This window comes from Dendrobium catenatum, unplaced genomic scaffold (genome assembly GCF_001605985.2).
Source record: "Dendrobium catenatum unplaced genomic scaffold, ASM160598v2 fragScaff_scaffold_716, whole genome shotgun sequence".
NCBI classification, from domain to species: domain Eukaryota; kingdom Viridiplantae; phylum Streptophyta; class Magnoliopsida; order Asparagales; family Orchidaceae; genus Dendrobium; species Dendrobium catenatum.
In genome coordinates, this window is record NW_021319178.1 from 21720938 (window position 1) to 21741144 (window position 20207).

Below are 20207 nucleotides of genomic sequence, written 5' to 3' on the forward strand. Positions count from 1 at the left end.
CGTAATATAAGGCATCGATGTCAGGAAGCTTGAGTATCTTCAATAAATCTTCTGCACCACTATGTAGGGGAACAGGCAACTCCTTCAATTTTTTCCATTTTTCTTGAAGATTCCAATCATTTTTCAGATAAAAGAAGTCACTAATCCAACCTTTTGACGGGTCTCGAGTACGGACATCCAACCACTTGGATCTGAAGGAGATATGACCATGCGTATAACTAATGAGACGCCCCATCTGAGAAAGGCACTTCTGAGATAGCACCACTCCACGGTCTCTGAAAAGTATGATCAGGGCCATTACGATCGACATGGCCCTATAGGAAAATTGAGATAAACTTAATCCACAGATCGTCAGAATGTCAATCAAATCATGAGATGGTGGAAACCACAGCCCCGCTCGCAAACTGAATTTGTACACTGTCATATATCCATGAGGAGGAAAATGGGCATGATCAGATCTTGTCGGCACCTTCAACACCAGATGATTAGGAAAATGAAAATTTTTCCTAAAAGAGTTGAAAGAATCCTCAGTGATTGTGGAAAGAACATCGTCAGTCTTCGATGCCTTGTGAGTCTTCTTTGAACCATCAGGTTGGGCGACGGGAAAATCACCTACGAAAGATAGCGGAAAGCTTCTGAAGCAGGAAGAAGAACGGGAGAAAAATAAGGGAAAGGAGTGGAAATCTCCAACTTTTGTATAAGAAGAGGGGCGCTGAGTCAAGTAGGGAAAGTCACCTACTAAAAAATAGCATAAAATCTCAATTGTGAGAGAGCCAGAGAGAGAATAAGAGATGGTGCAAGTTTTCTTATGGCCTTAGGGGCCTATTTATAGCATTTTTGGGAGAAGAAATGAAGTTTCCATAATATTATGAAATTTTTAGAATTTTCAATTTTTTTTTTTACCAAAAATTTTGGGAATTTTTTGCAATTTTTTATGATTTTTTTTTAAATCCTTTTTTAAGTTGGTGGAGCCTGCAAACGGCCAGCCCGAATCGGTGCCTGGCTGCTGGCGGGCACGCGGCATCGTGCGGGCCAGGCACAGGCCAGCTAGGCCGCAGGCGTTGGTCAGCAACGAGCGCAGGAAGGCTTCAGCGTATGGAGCGGGTCAAGCCACTGTGCGTAGAGCGGGTCGGGCCAAGTCGAGCGGAGTAAGCCAGGCAGGCCGCGGGAGAGGCGACGACATGAGCCTAGGCAAGCCACGCCCGGGTTCCGCGGCGACGGTGGCGGCTGGGCGGCTGGTTCGATCGGTTTAGCTGCCCAAGCAATCCCAGGTCTGATTTTTGATTCTGAAAGGCCAAATTAGAGCCTTTTCGGGGTCCCTGAATTTCAGACTCAATTTCGGTACTTTTAAAGCCATTTGGAGCTCCTACATGCAAGATTGGATTTCGAATCACATGGAAAATCCTCCAAAGTTTGTGATGCATATTTTTGGACTCCTGGAGCTTCGACGTCCGAAAATAAGAGGGCAACAGATATATCCTCAAAAAATTATCTTAATTGGACACTAATCTCGAGGCAAAATCAACCCGAAAGCTTCAAAAATTAAATTCAGGATCACCTGAACTTCGATTTTAGCAAATTTATAGTCAAACTGAGCGTCTCAAAAAGACGAACCCAACGACACCAAATTCAACTCAATCTGAGCCCAAATGAGTCCAATCAAGGACCCGAAGCGCTGTTGGAAAGTTTAAACCATAATTTGAGTTACCAAACAATTTTCAAATATGACGTTCTTATAGTCAAATCGAGCGGCTCGACGAGATGAATCAAACGAGCTCAATATCGTCGAATTCTGACATCATTAAGACCTTCAAATGTCTGATGAAGGGTGCATGATCAAGGGATTCTATATCGGCCGTCCATTCAACCACTCCCTATTTACCCCTGATCTCACACCTATTTACAAGCAATACGACTCCAAAAAACCTATAAATAAAACCCTCATTTCTCATGAGAGTGGATCCAAGATAGAGGCAAGAAGAAGAGATAGGAGGGAAGAACTCCTCAACCACCACCGGAAATCTGCCCGACGCCCAAGTGACGCCAGAATTCCGCCGAACGCCAGAGTGACGTCAGAATACTACCAGATGCCCAAGTGACACCAGAATTCTCCCCAACGCCCAAGAGACACTAGAATTCAACCTGACGCTCAAGTGACACCAGAATTCGGCTCGATCTCCAAGTGACGCTTGAATGATTATTCTAAAAAATGATTATAACTGCTATTATGTACAATATTAGAATATTTGTATAAAACTTCATATAGAACTTTTTGTGTAAAATGTTAATATTTTAAATCTATAAATAAAAATAATAATTTGTTTGCTCATCAAAATATTAATAATTATAATATTATCCCAAATTTTATAAGGGAAAAAAGTTGCTCTAAATTGCTCTAGAAATTAAGTCAATATTATTTAAATTACCATAAATTTTTATACGATATTATGATTGGTTTAAGAATTTAACTCAAAATATAAATATTGGTTTAAAATTAATTTTTTTTTCTTCTTAAATCAAGCTCAAATCAATACTAATGAGCTAACTAGTTTATTAGACCCTACTTGAATCAAATTTTAACTGGATCGAACCTAATTAAATTTGGCTAGCTCAATATTACATTAATAATTTATCTTAAAATATCAAAGCTTAAATTAACATAGAATTGTTATTTTTATTTTTCAAATCGAAGGTAATAAACGATGACTTTCTGAAATATAGATCAGATCAAGCCAACCTATTACAAAACTTAGCTTGATTCAAGATCAAATCAAATGAATTAGACGTCATAAACAGTTTGAGTTTGAATCATAATAGTCTTACTTGGGATGGGATTTCATAACAAGCCGTAATGATATTTAAACACTGGTGGGCCACAAAAATAAATCAATACAATTCAGATGTAATTTTTAATTCTTAGATCGCTTAGGCATTTATGCCAAAAAGTTTGACCATTTCAGTAAATTAATAGGCATAATAATGTGATTTGACAAGATGAAATAATATCAACAAGAATGTTTAGATCCAAGCTTAAATGGGCATAAATAAAGGATTCTGTAGCATAACTGAGAACTACTCAAGTCTACTTGAGAGTTATGATTCCTTCCAAGTATGTGTTCTTCCTGTCAAAATGAACACATTGATGAGAAGAAGACAATGAGCCCATGATCTCTTAGTTCTAAGATCATATATATATATTCTTAGATTGTCCAATAAAATGTCTTGATTTCTTATATAAATGAGTGGAATATCCCCTATAGCATGTATATTATAAGATATTCTACACATTTATGGGAAGAATTTGATGGGATAAATTACATAAAGAATTTCATAGATTTATTTGTACCACTTGAAAATGCCCAACACCATCCATTAACAATTATTGATGCCCATCATTGCTTCTTCTCAAGCATAAATACCGGGGCCTCTCTCTGGTTAATGTGGGTGGTCTTTGATCTCTCTCTCTCTCTCTCTCTCTCTCTCTCTCTCTCTCTCTCTCTCTCTCTCTCTCTCTAACGATCTCTCTGGGGAAATTCGCGGCGATTCTTGAGAGGAAAATTTCTCTCTCTTTTTGGGCTCTCGCCGGCGGGGTTTGATCGTCAGTTTTGGGGTATGGTTGGGGGTGGCCGTCGGTCACCCCCTCGTCACCCGGTGGGGCGTGGTGGAGGATGAAGAGATGGAGGAGGTTCTGAGGCTAGGACGCGGTCTGGCGTTCGAGGGAAGGCTGCGGTTGAGGGAGGTAGTTCGGGAGTTGCTGTAAATAGCAGAGGAGGTAATGGCGAGAGGAGGTTTTCGTTGTCTAGTCTGGAGGGTCTGGCTGAGATCGAGGCTGATGGGAAGAAGTTGGTTCATAATCGAGCTCCTGGCAAGGCTGGTGGCACAAGCTCGAATAGATCGGATGCTTTGCGTAAAGGCATTGTGCGGGAGACAACTTCCAGTGCTGGGGTGGAGGTTGAGACGATGGTTGAAGGCCATGTTATTGAGGATCAGGATTTTCTGATGACAGATTCATCTGGGCTGGATGCGGCGATGGATATTTTGAGTGGTGCGGAGGCTGAGGAGTTCATGAAAGCTGTGAATGATGGTATTGAATCAATAGATCATACTGAGCAGATTGGTGTTGATAGTAGAATGGGGACTCAGGACGGGATGCCTGTTGAATCGGAACGGGATGAGATGAAGGTGCAGGGAGCTCAAGGTGATGTGCAAGCTGTTTTGATGCAGGATGACAGAATGATGTTCTGTGACAAAGGGATGTCTGCCTCATCCGAGGGTGTTGAGGTAAGGAATATGGTGAACAATTCGGTGTTTGAATTCTCCAATGTGATTGCTACCTTGGCATTGCCTGTGGTGCCTATATTTGCTGTGGTGTTCTTCCATGATAGCATGGACGGGGTAAAAGTGATAGCTTTGCTGATTGCTACTTTGGGGTTTGCTAACTATATGTATCAACATTATCTTGATGATTCAAAGCAGAAGAAGAGTAGGTGGAGGCGAGATGATCTGTAAACGTGGTAATGGTTTACAATTTGGGAGATGAGTTCTATTTGTTTATTTTGCATTTATGTTCTCTGATTTGGGAATGTTTTAGTGTATATTGTTTCTCATTGAGTACTGAAAGAATGGAAGTTTAGGATGCCCTTATGTGGGCGATCATTGCCAATTTGAATTCTGGGTTTCTTCACTCTGTTTTCCTGATATATGACCCTTCTTGCTGTGGTTGTGATTTGTGTATATTGAACTAAATGGAAGCAGCAGGTGCGGTTTATGGCATTCATTTATCCTGCAATAAAATCCTATCCTAATTTGCAGAAACTTTTACTTTGAATGAGTACAAAGTTATTTGGTGCCGCAATATCTCTTTGAATCTCTGGTGCATCATGCGAGAGATCTGAATCCACAAAGTTCATTTTGGTCTGAACTCAGGCTATCAATTAAGAGGTTTTGTATTTGAATATTATGTATGTGATGTATGTATGAGTCTGTTCTAATTGGGCTAACTGTTCCAAAAAAAAAAAAAAAAAAAGATGTGAATCCACGGATCTTTCTTAGTTGTAAATCGGAAAATGACTTATGTTGATGTAGTGTATTTTTGTCAAAATTGGAGAGAAGAAATATGATGGAAGAATTTATTCATTTGTTTCAAATTATAGACATCATACATATTTATAGGTGCTACATAATCTTAATTACTAGTTTTAAAATTAAGAAAAAAATTAGGAAAAATTGATGAAGAATTACCGCTTCATTTGGGACGGTTTTTTTATTATTTCTTAAAGCAGCTTTTTAATATCAAAATTAAAATTTTTGTACTAAAAAGATGATTTAAGAAGCAATAAAAATGTCGTCCTAAACGAAACTTAGGTATTAACGGATTGCTGGGTGAATGACCATTCTGCCGTTAATTTAGGTTTCGTTTCAGACGGCTTTCTTCTTGCTTTCTAAAACAGCTTTCTAGTGTAAAAATTTCTTAAATTTGAAATTTTTTTACTAGAAAGCCGTTTTAGAAAGTAGTATGAAAGTTGTCCCAAACGAAACCCAAAGCCCAAAGGTTTGTATCATATTTAAAAGCTTAAAAACATTAATTTCATAATCAAATAATCTTCAAATATAAAATGCTTATAGTCAAATTGAGGGGCTCGATGAGACGAATCTAAGAATCATAAGATCACTTAATTATAGCATCATTAAGATACTTAAATGCTTGACAAAAACTCTATGATCGAAGGAATCAATAATGATCGTCAGCTGGAGCACTCCAAATTTGCACGCAATAAGGGAAAAACGAAGACTGGCTGCACGCTTGGGCTTTCAATTTTCCCTTTTTTTGGGCAAAATAGGTCTGCTGGTGCGAAAATGCTTAAAACACCTTAAAATTTTGTCGGTGGGCAATTGCCAACCTTCACCGCTGTATAGGTCCGCCCCTGCCAAGTGTTGAAGGCTTGAAGCCCAGATTACCCCGAGTTTGTTCAAAATGGAAACATATTCATTTATAAAGAAACTTTGAAATGGTTTATGTGATGCTTTTTCTTCATCTATCTTTTATCGAGATAATTTTTTCAGACCATTCAATCATTGACTCCAAGCTATTTGCATCATGGAAAATATTTTTGTCAATAATGTAATACTGCTTCTGAACTGCTACCTCCTCACTATCAATAAGTTATTTACTTTATTCATTAATTGAGATTCTTGACAGAGGAGCTGCTACTCAAAATTTGGTTGCTTGGTTAGGTTGTTTTCATTTATTAGTAAATTTTATATGATTTGTTGTTCTTAATATTGCACGACATAAACCAAAAAGGTATTTGGTCTCGTAATTGTCTATTAATTCTTTTATAAAGGAAATAAGAAATTTTATTGGCATGTCTGCAGTTTGGAATATGTTTCTCTTGGCAAACAATAAATAATAAGGTGACTTTATGACCGTAATCTCATTTATTTGACTTCAGTCATTCATCTTGAATATTTCTGTATACGAATAGTTTCTAAAGATTTGTTCTAGATTATTGTATTGACTTATTACAAGTTTCTAAAGATCTAAAATAGCATCTTAAGCATTATATGAGATAATTGAATGTTGGGATCTTCGTTTCTCTCAGCTTGAAATTGTTCTCTCTTGATGTAGTAAGTTTCGTTTGTCATATGTTGATTCTTTGTGTTCAACAGAAAGTGGTATTTCTTATTTTGGCTAAAAGCTTCTCCCCTCTCTCCTCTCCCCTCTCTTTTCCTCTTATTTCTAGTTGCCTGTGGTTTTGGAAAAATTATTCTGTGCGGAGTCTAGACCCCAATGAAAATGCGCCACGTCCGATACCAAGCTTAGTACCATGCGATACTCGGTACTCGGTACCGCTCTGTGCCTAAGCCTAAAACGGACAGTTCTCCCGTCTGGTGTTTGTACAGAATAATCTCTCGTGGTTTTGACATGTTTTGTCATAATGCAACCATCTTCTTGTATAGTATTTAGAGGTTGTAAGTAACAAATTTGAATATATTAGGTAGATGATGATACATAGGGGTGTCAATATTTGACACAACACGAAAACCCGACCCAGAAATCCGGGTTGGACCCGACCCGATTTCAAAACGGGTCGGGTTCGGGTGGACCCGACGGGTTGGGGTTCAACCCGGAAACCCACTTAAAATGAGCTCCTCGAGACTCCCCCGGCTACCCGCGCCAGCTCGCGAGGTCGCCAATGCTGCCCCCGCCCTGCCCGAGGCCGCCTGCGCCGCACAGCTGCCGCTGCCCGCTTGCCAGTCGCCCCCGCGCTACCCGCGGCCTCGCATGCGCCCGCCTGTCCTGCCCTCGCATGCTCGCCTGAGTCCGCCGAGCGCCCCGTGTCCGCCCGCCTGTGCGCCCTGCGTACGAGCTCGGGTCTCGTGTCGGGTTGGGTCAACCCGGCAACCTGATGGGTTGGGTCCGGGTCTGAGTTTTCGACCCGTTTGCCTACCCGGGTCGGGTTAGGGTCGACCCGATTGAACCCGGGTCAGTTCCGAGTTCGACCCGAATCCGACCCGTGATCCGAAATTGACACCCCTAATGATACATACCTTAATATAAATTAATATTCGACGGAGAATGATAGATAACAAATTTATAAGAGTTAGAGAGCAGAGCCCTGCATTGGGTGCCCATACCCACACCCACCCACATACCCACCCATACCCAGTGGGCATGGGTGGGTATGGGTACGCCCATGGCATCATGGGTGGGTACGCGTGGGTACTCAATATCAGAGGACAAACTAATTTACATTACTAATTATCATATGCATACAGTATATTACAGTAATCCTTATTACGAAGTGCGCAACACTGATCCGCATCATGACCACGATAAATTTTGATATGTGGCTTGAAAGTTTGCAGTCAGAGAAACTGGCAAAAAACTCAAGGCCATTAATCCGTGGCAGACTGTATTCAAAAAGCGTGAAAAGTGGGTGAGTGTGGGTGGGTATGACATCTCGAAAGTCACCATAGGTGGGCATGGGTGGGTAAAGCCCGCTAGCGCAGAGCATGGGTACCCAACCAGGACCCCATGTAGGGCTCTGTTAGAGAGTGGAAGGTTGAAAAATAGTAATAGTTGAAAAGACGATTTATCTTTATGTTGTAATACTACCTCTATCATTGTCTATGAATAAGAGAGTCAAAATTTGAAATATATAAGGCCTTTTTGTTTTATTTTTTGAGATATATATTATATCCTTTGAACCAGCTTGGCCTAACCAGCCCTCATGGTCTGAGACTAAGTGTTCCTCTTCATTGTCATGTCCTGGTAAGATATCTCATATTTGCGTTGATCTCAAAAGCCTTGGCATAGTTGTCAACATTGACTTCATAGCCACAACCCTTGATCCAATCCCTGATTATCACCATGGCACATGTTAGATGACCATTGATAGGCCAATGATCCAAATGGCTACTATTAAGGGCCATTTTGAAATGATATGGACCTCAGAGATGAAATGGTTCAAATATCTATTTGTTAATTTACTTAAATAGCAAAATGATGTTCACAAATGCTTATTAATACCCTTATAGGGAGCGAAGGTAATGTATTTTTTCTTCCCATTCCTTTCAATCCAAAGAGGAGCCCCAAAATCATCTTCCATATGACAGCCTTCTTCGGTCATCTTGATTGGCTCAATGCTATTTTCCTACATTCGGAAAATATGTTTGAGATTTATCTTATGAAAAAATTAAGCCATGATATATTAATGTAGAAAACATCAACATATATTTTCAAGTCTTTAAATTTACACTATAAAAATTATGGTGTCTCTTATGAATGCTACATCCTCTCTCTTATTTGATTGTGTGCTGGATCTTCGTACAATGCTAAGATGTTAAACTATATATTTCTCTACTGCCGCGAATACTCCAGGATGGAACAAAACATATTATTTAGAGATTTAGCATTATATAAATAAATATAAATTTTTAAATAGTATATATGACATACATACATAAGAATTGATAATAATTTTACTAATTTACCCATTTACTCTGTATACCAGTCATAATTTTCAGAGGGGGTAAACTTATAAGTAATTGTTCTCATATATGTCGGGGTTCCAAGGGGGCAAACTTATAAGTAATTGTTCTTCTGGTTGTTATGATGTTAACCTTTTTGTTGTGTCCTATTCTTATTTTGGTGTTTTGCTTTTTCTTTTTTGTCTTTTCTTGTTATAGATAGAATCATCGGCTCATAGGTTTTTATTCAAATACTATATTTTTAGAGAGCTGAAGGTTCTTTAAGGACTTATAATTTCCCTTTTTTATTAACACATAGGCCAAAGGATTTTATCCAAAAATAAAAAGATTTTTTCTTATTAGATTTATACTAGAATTTGATTCTTGATACGTCATCACAAAATCATCTTGATCGGGCACGAATCTCGAGGCAAAAACTAGTTGGAAACTTCAAAAATTAATTTCGGGAGCATATGAACTCTGATTTCAGCGAGCTTACAGTCAAACTGAGCGTCTCGGAAATACGAACCCAACGACACCAAGATCAACCCAATCCGAGCCCAAATGAGTCCGAATCAAGGGTTCAAAGCGCTGTTGGAAGATTCAAACCGCAATTTGAGTAACCAAACGGTATCCGATTTTGACGAGCTTATACTCGAATTGAACGGCTCGACGAGACGAATCCAACGAGCCTAAGATCATCAAATTCTGACATCATTAAGGCCTTCAAATAACCAACGAACGGTACATGATCAAAGGATTCGATATCGGCCGTCCATTCAAACCACTCCTAATTCGCCCTTGATCTCACGCCTATTTACGGGCTATGCCACTCCAGAAAAACTATAAATAGAGCCCTCATTCTACACCAAAGGGACTCAAGTGAAGAGAGAGAAGAAGAAGAGAAGGAGAAGGAGAAAGGGGAATAGGAGATTCCTCACCTCCTCGACCACCGCCGCTGGAGTTTTTCCTGCCGCCTGGAGACGCCGGAACTCTGCCTGATTTTCAGGAAGCGCAGGGAATTCGCAGGATTTTGTGAATTTCGTGAAAGAGACAAGTTGTATTTGGATTATCCCGACTTGTGGGAAGAAATCCGCCATTTGTAATCTACAAAAACACTAGTGGAAATTTGCAACTGGGCAAGGCCCCGTGGTTTTTCCCATTTTTGGGTTTTCCACGTAAAAACTCTTGGTGTTCACTCTTTCTTTATGTTTGTGTGTTAAACTTACGTGCAACGCTCGGACGCGAATTTACAAACTCTATCGCCGCGTATTTTCTAACACGCAACAATTCTTAATAGGACATAATGAAGTACAAGAATTCATATAGTCGACCCCCATAAGAGAATAAAGGCCTAATATTATTATTGTTGTTGTTATATAATAAAGTCCAAACTAAAACTCGTTAACTAATGAAGCTCAATCTCAAATCAGCCGTGACTAGAACTCGGCCCCACTGGTTTTCACCCCTAATTCCAATTCAGTGGAGCAATGCCTAATAAAACCTTAGTGTCATTTTATGCGGAACAGAATCTCCCTGCAGATCTGATTCAAATCACTTTTATCACTTGAATCAGTGCAGGAAAACACAAGCTCATCGGCGTCTCCAGCCGCTGCTAACAACCCAGCCAATCTTGTATCCGCCGCTACATCGCGTACTACCATGCTCCGTCACTGGACTTGGTGGCTTGTGGTGGCCATTTACATCCTCCTCCTCCTTGCCGGCCAGACGGCCGCTACTCTACTACAAAGATTCTACTACAATCAAGGAGGTAATAGCAAGTGGATGCAGACTCTCACCTTCTCAGCCGGCTTCCCAATTCTCTACATCCCTCTTCTTCTTACACCCTCCACCTCCTCTTCCACAGAAGCTAAGCAGCCCCTCATCAAGATCTCCCTAATATACATTGCCATAGGCCTTATTACTACTGCAGACAGCCTAATGTACTCATACGGTCTTCTCTTCCTCACTGTCTCAACCTACTCCCTCGTAAGCACAACTCAACTTGCATTCAATGCCGTCTTCTCCTACTTCATAAATTCAGAAAGGTTCACACTGCTTACCCTCAACTCAATCATCCTTCTCATTTTCTCCGCTGCCATATTAGGTGTCCACTCTGATCAAGACCCCTCGTCCTCATCCAACATATCGGGTGGTAAATATGTGCTCGGCTTCTTGCTGACCTTGGCTGCCTCTGCTACCTATTCCTTCATACTATCTTTGATGGAGCTGACATTCCAGAAAGTGATCAAGAGGCAAACAGTTAAGGCTGTTTTAGAGATGCAGATATACACTGCTCTTGTATCCACTGTGGGAGCAATGGTGGGACTCTTCGCAAGCAAAGAATGGAAAGGATTGAGGCAAGAAATGGATGGTTTTGGGAAGGGAAAAGTTGGTTATGTGATGACATTGGTTTGGGCTTCAGTTGCTTGGCAGGTGACTAACGTGGGACTGGTTGGGTTGATATTTAAGGTCTCCTCACTCTTCTCCAATGTGATTAGTACTCTGGGCACACCCATAGTGCCAGTGTTTGCAGTTTTTCTGTTTCATGATAAAATGGATGGGTTAAAGATTATTTCATTGCTTTTGGGTTTGTGGGGATTTACTTCATATTTTTACCAGCATTACATTGATTACATGGATGAGAAGAAGGAAGAGTTGCAGGAAAGTGGAAGGCCAATGGAGAATGAGATATCTACTGTTATGAAATAGAACAGGAGATAAGGTATGTTTTGTTTTTTGTTTGTACCTAATTAAGTAAAATGTATTTAATGTATCATTACATCAACAAAAATTGCAGTTCATGGATGTCTGTTGGGTTTATAAATTCCTATGATCCAGAAATGCACCCATTATGATGGCAAAATATTGGAAGGCAATCTTTTTGGGTGAAAAAAGGAAAATTTTTTCAGTTTCTGAAACAGAATTGGCTTAAAAAAGCAATTAGTTTGTAAACTGATAAGAATTGAATTTTTATAAGTTTTGTAGCTTGAATCAGTTGATGTTCCAATGTCAATGATGGTCTTCCCTCCAGAAAAAGGATGAAAGGTCTTGAATCTTCTTCAGTTATATATTAAGGAAGATTTGATCAGCTTAACAGCCTCGATTTGAGCTAGTTTGTTTGTGACACGAACTAGAATTGTTTTCTCACAGTTGATGCTAGTCCATTAGTTCATGAAATGGCGCCATTTAAAAAAACATTATGAACATAATTGAACAAGTTGATACCTTTCATAAATCACAACGTATGAAGAGCATGAACCACACGACAACCATGTTGATAAAAAAGGTACAGAACTTCATCTTCACTATGAAAAATAATTTAAAAAACATAACATTAATTACAAAGAAACCGCTTGTTTCAATTTCCGAGCATTTAATAAATATTTCTTGTCCTATTTTGGGCATGCTGCTATCTCAATTGCGTCCAAAATGAGTTCATTCCTCTTGCATTCTAATGTGTTGATCGTCGAAAGAATCGGACCTGCATGAAGGCAATCCCAATCCAAGGAACAAAAACAAGCACAAAGCTTCAAAAGAGGATAATATTCATCATACCCTTCTTACTACAATATTTTGTCTATTTGTATGCTAATAAGAATATTCTAGAAACTTATAATAAGCTAGTCCTAAGGAGCACTTTTAATAACATTCTAGAAAGTAGTAACAAACTTAGATAAACTATTCCTAAGGAATACTATAACTAAAATGCTCCACATCTCATTCTACCTTTCAACCCTCAACTTTTCAACTCTGTAACATGCTCTCAAAACCATAAGACCAACATTTATAAGAATTTTCATGAAATATATGGTTAAATTAAACAAAAGTAGTTGAACTGTTACTCACTACAAAGGAAATATCAAGTGGTCACGAATGATTGAAAAACAAGTAAACCAGTCCAGTCATAAAAAACTACCAAGTTGTTTCAACTATATGGACATTTGATAAATATACATACTACTAGAATCTATACTCTACAAAAATCCATCTCTGATAGCTTAAAGCAAATCCCAACCTTTTGTTTCTTTCAAGCGATCCTGACATTTGATTGTTTAGGTAGTGGAGAAAGCATGGCACCTTTTATAGTTTAATGAAATGAGAGCACAGCATACCACTCCTATGCCAAACAAAAACATAAATTCTACATGTTGATCATAACAGTTTCAGTCAAAGCAAAACCAAATGTATGTGCTTTGAAAGGCAAAAACAACTAGATGTAGATGTTGATGAATTATCTCAATATGTATTTGCATATAAGGCCATTGCACATAGAAAATAGAAATGATCAGGCAGGCATAATTTGCAGAGCAATAGATCTTGAAATGCTATGATGTAAAAGATGAATGGTTATATAAGGCCGCAATGGGAATCCAAGTTCCATTGGTTCCCCGAGTCTTTTGCTGTGATAATCACCATATCTGAAGACTTGTATCCATCTAAGCATAAAGCCATAGTTGCTCTGCCTTCCTCATTCGATTGATCTCTTCATTTCTTCTTCTTTTTTTCAGTGAAATCACGCTTAAAATGCCCTGATTTGTATAGACGTTATATGGAATATGAAATAATTATGTGAAAAATATGGCTGAGAAAAGTTGTAATTTAGTAAATATGTTTATCTGCTAGCTAGATATTACATGTGATGATTATATAGCAGGCTATTAATTATGGTTGATATCATTATCTTTTCTGCATATATTTGCATTCTTCACTTATGTTTTCAGATTTGCTAGATTGGAATTGCCAAATTATGATAATTTTTAATAAATATGTTCCTCAAAGTTAATGACAAAATTATATACTCCATGTCGAATTTCACTACATTGAAAATGTCAATTAGATGAGGGATTATTGTGAGGTGGAATCAGAAATATTTATTTACGAGGACATAATTACCGTGTAATCAAATTAGAAATTGTATTGAAAATTTGAAAAAATAATTGCCATGATGACTATGAAATCTTACTAAAATTATGCAGCTCATCATGGTATGTTGGTTGGGAGCTTTGATTACCAACCAAGAGGTCTTTGATTCGAGTCTTGCATATGTGATGTGTATGTGAGTTTGTCTTAATCGACCTAAATGTTCTTAAAAGATAAAGTAAAATGATGTAATAGGAGGAATAAAATTATTTTAGAATATATTAATACAAATTATATAATATGAGTTTAAAAAATATTGAATTTATTTGCAAAAAAAATTCATATGCAGCATTCATCTTAAAATAAATTTAATTATTTTCAACCCCACCATATTATAATTTATATTGGGATATCTTACATTAATTTATCAAAGAAAAACCTTAGTGTTTAATCATCGAATGATATTCATTTAACCCATATGAAAATCACCAACAACATATTGATTTGATATCTGGGATCCACCGAGGCTTAGGGTGGTTAGTGGGCGAGCATGGTTGGGAACCCCCATCTCGGGTTCGAATCCCCTCTTCTAAGGCCTAGCCTCTTCAATGGGGCAAAATAAGTGTGTGCCCAATGCAGGTGAGTAGCCTCGCCAAATTCCGCCGCCAACTGCTCCCTTTAGAGTGGCAACAGTTAGATATCCTATTTAAAAAAAAATTGATATGTGGGACCACAAATTATTGAACTGGAAGATCATAATTTTCATAGGATTCACATCAGCATTTGAATTTTTTGAATATGCTCTTAATTGAGAATGACTGTGAGGATGTTACTAACTAATGAGTGATTTGAGTTAAATCTTTATTAGTTTTTTTTTAGAATCAAAGTCAACATATAAGACTATTATGGCCCTACTCTGTTTATAAATTCAATGCTCTTTTGCTGTGCACAAGTTTTCAAAGGATTCGTTAGAGGTTTTTGTTGAAGGTATAATATTTCTCAATTGATTTTTGATCCGACTTCAAGAGAGTGACGGCCGCGTGATGTGTTGGAGGTGAAGCTTTGCTTTGAATTTCTGCACAAGATATTTCTGCTCCCAGCAATCATTTATCTTGCGCATTGGTTGGTGGTACATCTAATCATAAGTGTTTGGTGAGCCTGCCTCTTTTTAGTTGGGAAAATTTCGCCTTTTCTAGTTGAATCTCTCTCCGATAAGGCTCTTGATTAGAACTGTTCATTGTTTTTCTAAGACAAACACTTGTCAAGTTTTATCAAATACTCTGTGATTGCTCTTATTTCTATGAGATGTGTTGAAAATCAAAGGAGGAAGCTCTTGTTTGATCTTCTTGCAAGATCTAGAGATGGAGAGAGGAGGGAGAGGGGAGAAGGAGCCGTGAGCCAAAAATGATCTCAAAAACTTTATTCCCTTGGCTGCTTATTACAAGCCTAAACACATCTATTTAAAGACTCCTAAAGGCTATACAAATAGCCCCACATATGGCTACATATTTCATACACAAAACCTATACAAGAAAGAATCCTAAATCTAGGAACAAAACACAACAAGATGTAATGTAAATTATATATATATCACTCTATAAGAAGTTCTATAAAGTTATTTTCAAGTTCATTGTTAAAGAACTTTTGAGTTTTGCTCAAATTAGTTAGTTATTGTTGAAAGTAGAGATATATTCTGATTACATTATTTTGGCAGCTGAAATTTTTTTGAGTTTTAAAAAAAAGTTTCGATCTTCCTTCTTTGTTTAACACATATGAGATATTATCAAACTGTATCACACATTAGTGAGGAATAGAAAAGCTCATGATGGAGCTCTCCAAGTAAGACTCACCTTAATAGCTTGGGATATGCTATTGGAATTTGACAATGTTCAAAAGAGAACCTCTGGATATACTTATTGAGTGATCCCTTCCATTCATTTAGAGATTCTTATTTCTATTACAAGGCTCAAAGTGTGTGACTCCCCAACCAAATTTTGATAGTTTTAAGTTATTGAATTTTGATAGTTTAATACTCTTCATCACATCTTTTGCAATCATAAAAGAGCTTAGAATTTGAAAATATCTCTCCTCTTAATCCTTTATATTATGGAAAACATTGAGTATGTTTGTTGGTTTGATAATAAAAAATGTTTATTTTTAGGTAATTAGCAGTGGGGCTCAAATCTCAATCTTTTTTTTAACTATTTGGGGTGGTCATCATTGAAAACATTTAGCATGCTATTTTTTAAATGCAGGACAGCCTGGTTGCCCAAACAAAATGGCTACTGAAACCTAGGACCTTGAACATGAGATGTTCAAAGTACTGGAATGATGAGACGAAAATGTTATCATTATCCACAGGAGGAATTATCATCCTTTGTTCTTTTTGGATATGTTGGGATTGTTTGGATTAAAGAGAAAAAAAAAAAAAATCATTCAATGGTTGGTTTTCACTTCTTCTTTGGCAATAGTCTAATGATTCTATTTAATCACCCGATACACAGTGGTACACAATAATGATATACAATAAATTGGTGACGTGACGCATCCTGATTGGCCTTTGGATAGCGTCCGATAACTGCACGTAATAATTTCGTATTTACTTGGATTGATTTGGCTTTATGGAGCTACTGTTTTCAAGCCCTTTTGGGACATGATAGTGCGCTCAACAGGATAATTTTACTATGGACATAGCTTGATATTTTAATTATTATAAATATTTATTTGATCATTTTCCTTCACTATGATTCTCACTTAATAACTATATTAATCCTTTTTTTACAGAAAATTTTGAGTTTTAATTTCCCATAAAACTTAAAAATGGAGAAATATACCATCCCTTTTATTTCTCGAAAAAATAAGCCTAAAATTTTGGTTCGAACTTTTCAAGCCCTTTTGGGACATGATAGTGCGCTCAACAGGATAATTTTACTATGGACATAGCTTGATATTTTAATTATTATAAATATTTATTTGATCATTTTCCTTCACTATGATTCTCACTTAATAACTATATTAATCCTTTTTTTACAGAACATTTTGAGTTTTAATTTCCCATAAAACTTAAAAATGGAGAAATATACCATCCCTTTTATTTCTCAAAAAAATATGCCTAAAAGTTTAGTTCGAACCAAAGCACCTTTCTATGAACTATAGACTATTTTTTAAATTTGTCGTAACTAAAATTAATTCAAACAACATTCAATTAAGGTTCAAATGAAATTTAATCAAGTTTGAGAACATATATGATAAAAAAATTGCTACATATTGGATCAATTTTTTTAAAGCCTAATTGAACAAAAATTGGATGTATTCAACAAAATTTTCATTCACGACAATCATGATTTGAACATAGTCCGAACAATATTTGAATAAGACATTATCAATGAAAAAAAATATAAAATCTTTAACTCATCAGTTTTAAGTTTGTGGTGATAAACTCTAAATTTCAAATTATTCAAATTCAAAATTTAAACCCTAAAATTACTGCTATTATACGATAGGTTTATAACCTATTTGACCTCTTTTACGACTAGCCTTAATCGAAAGTTCTCTCCTATTATCGGGAGGGGTAATTAACTATAGGGGCTTGCGCCTATAGGAAACCAGAACTCAGATCAAAAAGTCCTCACCAAATGAGGGCGAAATCTCTGGGTAGTGTCTTATCTAAAAACCCAATCTGCCTTCTGAAAATTCCCCCGGGATCACACATCCCAAAATTGGAATTTTTCGGAGCCCACATTGGTAGAGTACATACACATTGATGTTTTAACCAATCGTATTTCATTTTCATAAATAATTTATGCAGAAATCACAAAATCAGTGTACAACAAATTGTAACTGCTTGTCTATCAATTAATTTTTGTATGTGTCATTTTCAATTTTCATTATAAGTTTCTTCACTAACCTCGTTCTTCAACGCAACATATTTTGTTGTTTTTAAAATGCTTAGCTTAACTTCCGCATTTGCTCGAATGGCAAAACATATCGCTCTTCTAATTCTTTATTTTAGACAAAAACATATATTGATACTTCAAATCTTTTACCGTCTATTTTAGGATAAGGATTTTTTTTTTCCTTATATAATCATTGCGGCCACTTCGCTGTGGCGAGAGGGATCCCTCCATTTTCTCCACCGTCTTTCCCCCTCTTCCTAATTCTTCTCCTTCTCTGATGACCAATCCTTCTATGCCTCTAGCTTGGGGCCGCATATTGGTGGACGCCCTTGTTATATGTGAGTTTCTCATTTCTCCTCTCCCTACACGGGATGAAATCATCAGGTTCCTTTCTGTTGACATTGATGAAGCTGTTGAGGAATGGAACCTTGCTCTTGTCGGGTACTCCCTTGGTAAGAGATCGTTCTATGAATCCTTGTTCAATGCGATTCAACAAGTTTGGAAGCTCAAATGTAGTCTAAAACTCATCTCCCTTAGTGGCAGTTTTTTCTTATTCAAGTTCTCTTATGTTGAAGATTATAATATGGTTTGGACTAAAGGTGCATGTTTTGTTCTTGGCGAACCATTCATCTTCCAAAAGTGGTGGGAAACTTTAGTCCGAAGAGAGATGAATTTACATCGGTACCAATCTGATTTAAAATTCACGATTTACCTCTTTGCTGCTGGACTCCAATCGGGATTTTGAAAATTGCTACAAAAGTCGGGCATCATCTAGCAGTTGACGCCCTTACTGCGTCAAAATCTAGACTAACATATGCAAGAGTCTGTGTGCAGGTAGACTCTACTGCCACTTACCCCAATTGTATTCCGATTGATGTTGATGGGAAGATTTTTATTCTAAAGATACAATATGAATGGAAGCCAATACTTTGTGCTATATGCAAAACCTTCAATCATCTCTCTTCTGCCTGTCCTTCATATCCGAACTTTGAACCACAACTTCCTCCCAAAACTCTGAGAGGACAGAGTACCAGTCGTCTCCCAAGACGTCCTTCCCATAACCCCAAAGGTATTATTCCAACTCCTTCAAATCCCCCTTCCTCCACTGCAAATCTGTTAAACACCCCCTCCACTTCCACCCTTCCACAAAATGAGAGATCTTCTCCTCCTCCTCTACCCTCTTCTGTAACCGACCCTGTTGGTTATTCCGTCTCTACATCCAAACTGTCCTATTTTATGGAAGCAATCACTAAGCCTATACCGAACTTAAACTCCCCTATAAGTGTGTCTTATTCCTATACAGACACTCTGTTCCCTCCTTCTAACCCCATGCCTCCTAAAATTATCTCTCCAAACAAATTTACAGCTTTACAAGACTCCACGTACTCTGAATCCTCTTCAGCTCATGAACTGGTTAATACAGTTGTATCCTCAAGCAAAGCTCAGCCCAAATGATTTCAATTTTGCTCCTGGCCCAAATGATTTCAATTTTGATTTTTACAAAAAAACTTGAATATTACTGGACAGACATTATGCTCAACTATCAGATATTTCTTTAGTAAGTTCTATCTTCCAAAGAGTGTGAAAGCTACTGTTATAGTTCTTGTTCCAAAAAATAAGCATGTTGAGAACATTCAAGACTTTAGACCTATTGCTCTTTGTAATGTTTTTCATAAAATCATTGCAAAGATTCTTGTTTCTCGTATGAAGCTCATCATACATGATATTATTCATAAGAGACAAGTAACTTTCATTGCAAACAGACTTCCCACTGATAATCCCATCTTGGTGACGGAGATCCTCACTCTTTGCAACAAGAAGTATAAAAATAAGTTCTTTTGTGCTAAGCTTGATATCAAGACGGCTTTTGACAGCGTGTCTCGGGAGTTTCTTTTTTGCGAGATTGGCTCAAAAAGGTTTTTCTCATATTTTCATTAATTGTATCAAAACCTGCATTAATGATACTCACTTCGCTATTTGTATTGATGGGAGTCTTGAGGGTTTCTTTAGCTCATCTTCTGGGGTTAGACAAGACTGCCCTCTTAATCCGTATCTCTTTAATATCATTATGGATGCCCTATCTTGCCTTTTTGGATGATATGAATGGCACTGGTAGATTCGAAGGGTTCGAGCTAGATGGTTTCCAAATATCTCATATTTGTTATACTGTTGATCACTTGATATTTGGTAAAGCTGACATTGGTAACTTTGAATGTCTCATGAGGATCCTAAATATTTTTTCCAACATGTTTGGGCTTCATCTTAACCTGTAGAAGAGTTCGCTCCTTTATTCTCATCTTGCTCCCAACAGTACTCATATTTCTCAATCTCTCAATATTCACAACATCTCATCCAAAATTACCTATTTGGGCCTTCCTTTATCCTTAGGAAGACTCATATCTTTTGACTTCTCCCCACTCATTGACAAAATCATCAACGTGCTTTCAGGCTGGAAAGCTTCTCTTCTCTCTTTTG

General features: G+C 37.5%; 1 protein-coding gene across 1 annotated transcript; it reads left to right on the forward strand.

Annotated features, from left to right (window-relative positions):
• The first annotated feature begins 10438 nt into the window (after nt 1-10438).
• LOC110108635 (probable purine permease 11) lies at nt 10439-11989 on the forward strand. The gene has a single exon (XM_020839357.2). The coding sequence runs from the start codon at nt 10636-10638 to the stop codon at nt 11683-11685; it is 1050 nt and encodes a 349-aa protein (XP_020695016.1). The 5' UTR covers nt 10439-10635; the 3' UTR covers nt 11686-11989.
• Nucleotides 11990-20207: the final 8218 nt, after the last annotated feature.

What these genes read in the sequence shown, in the direction of transcription:
- LOC110108635 (XM_020839357.2), top strand. Translation starts at nt 10,636, where the DNA reads ATGCTCCGTCACTGGACTTGGTGGCTTGTGGTGGCCATTTACATCCTC.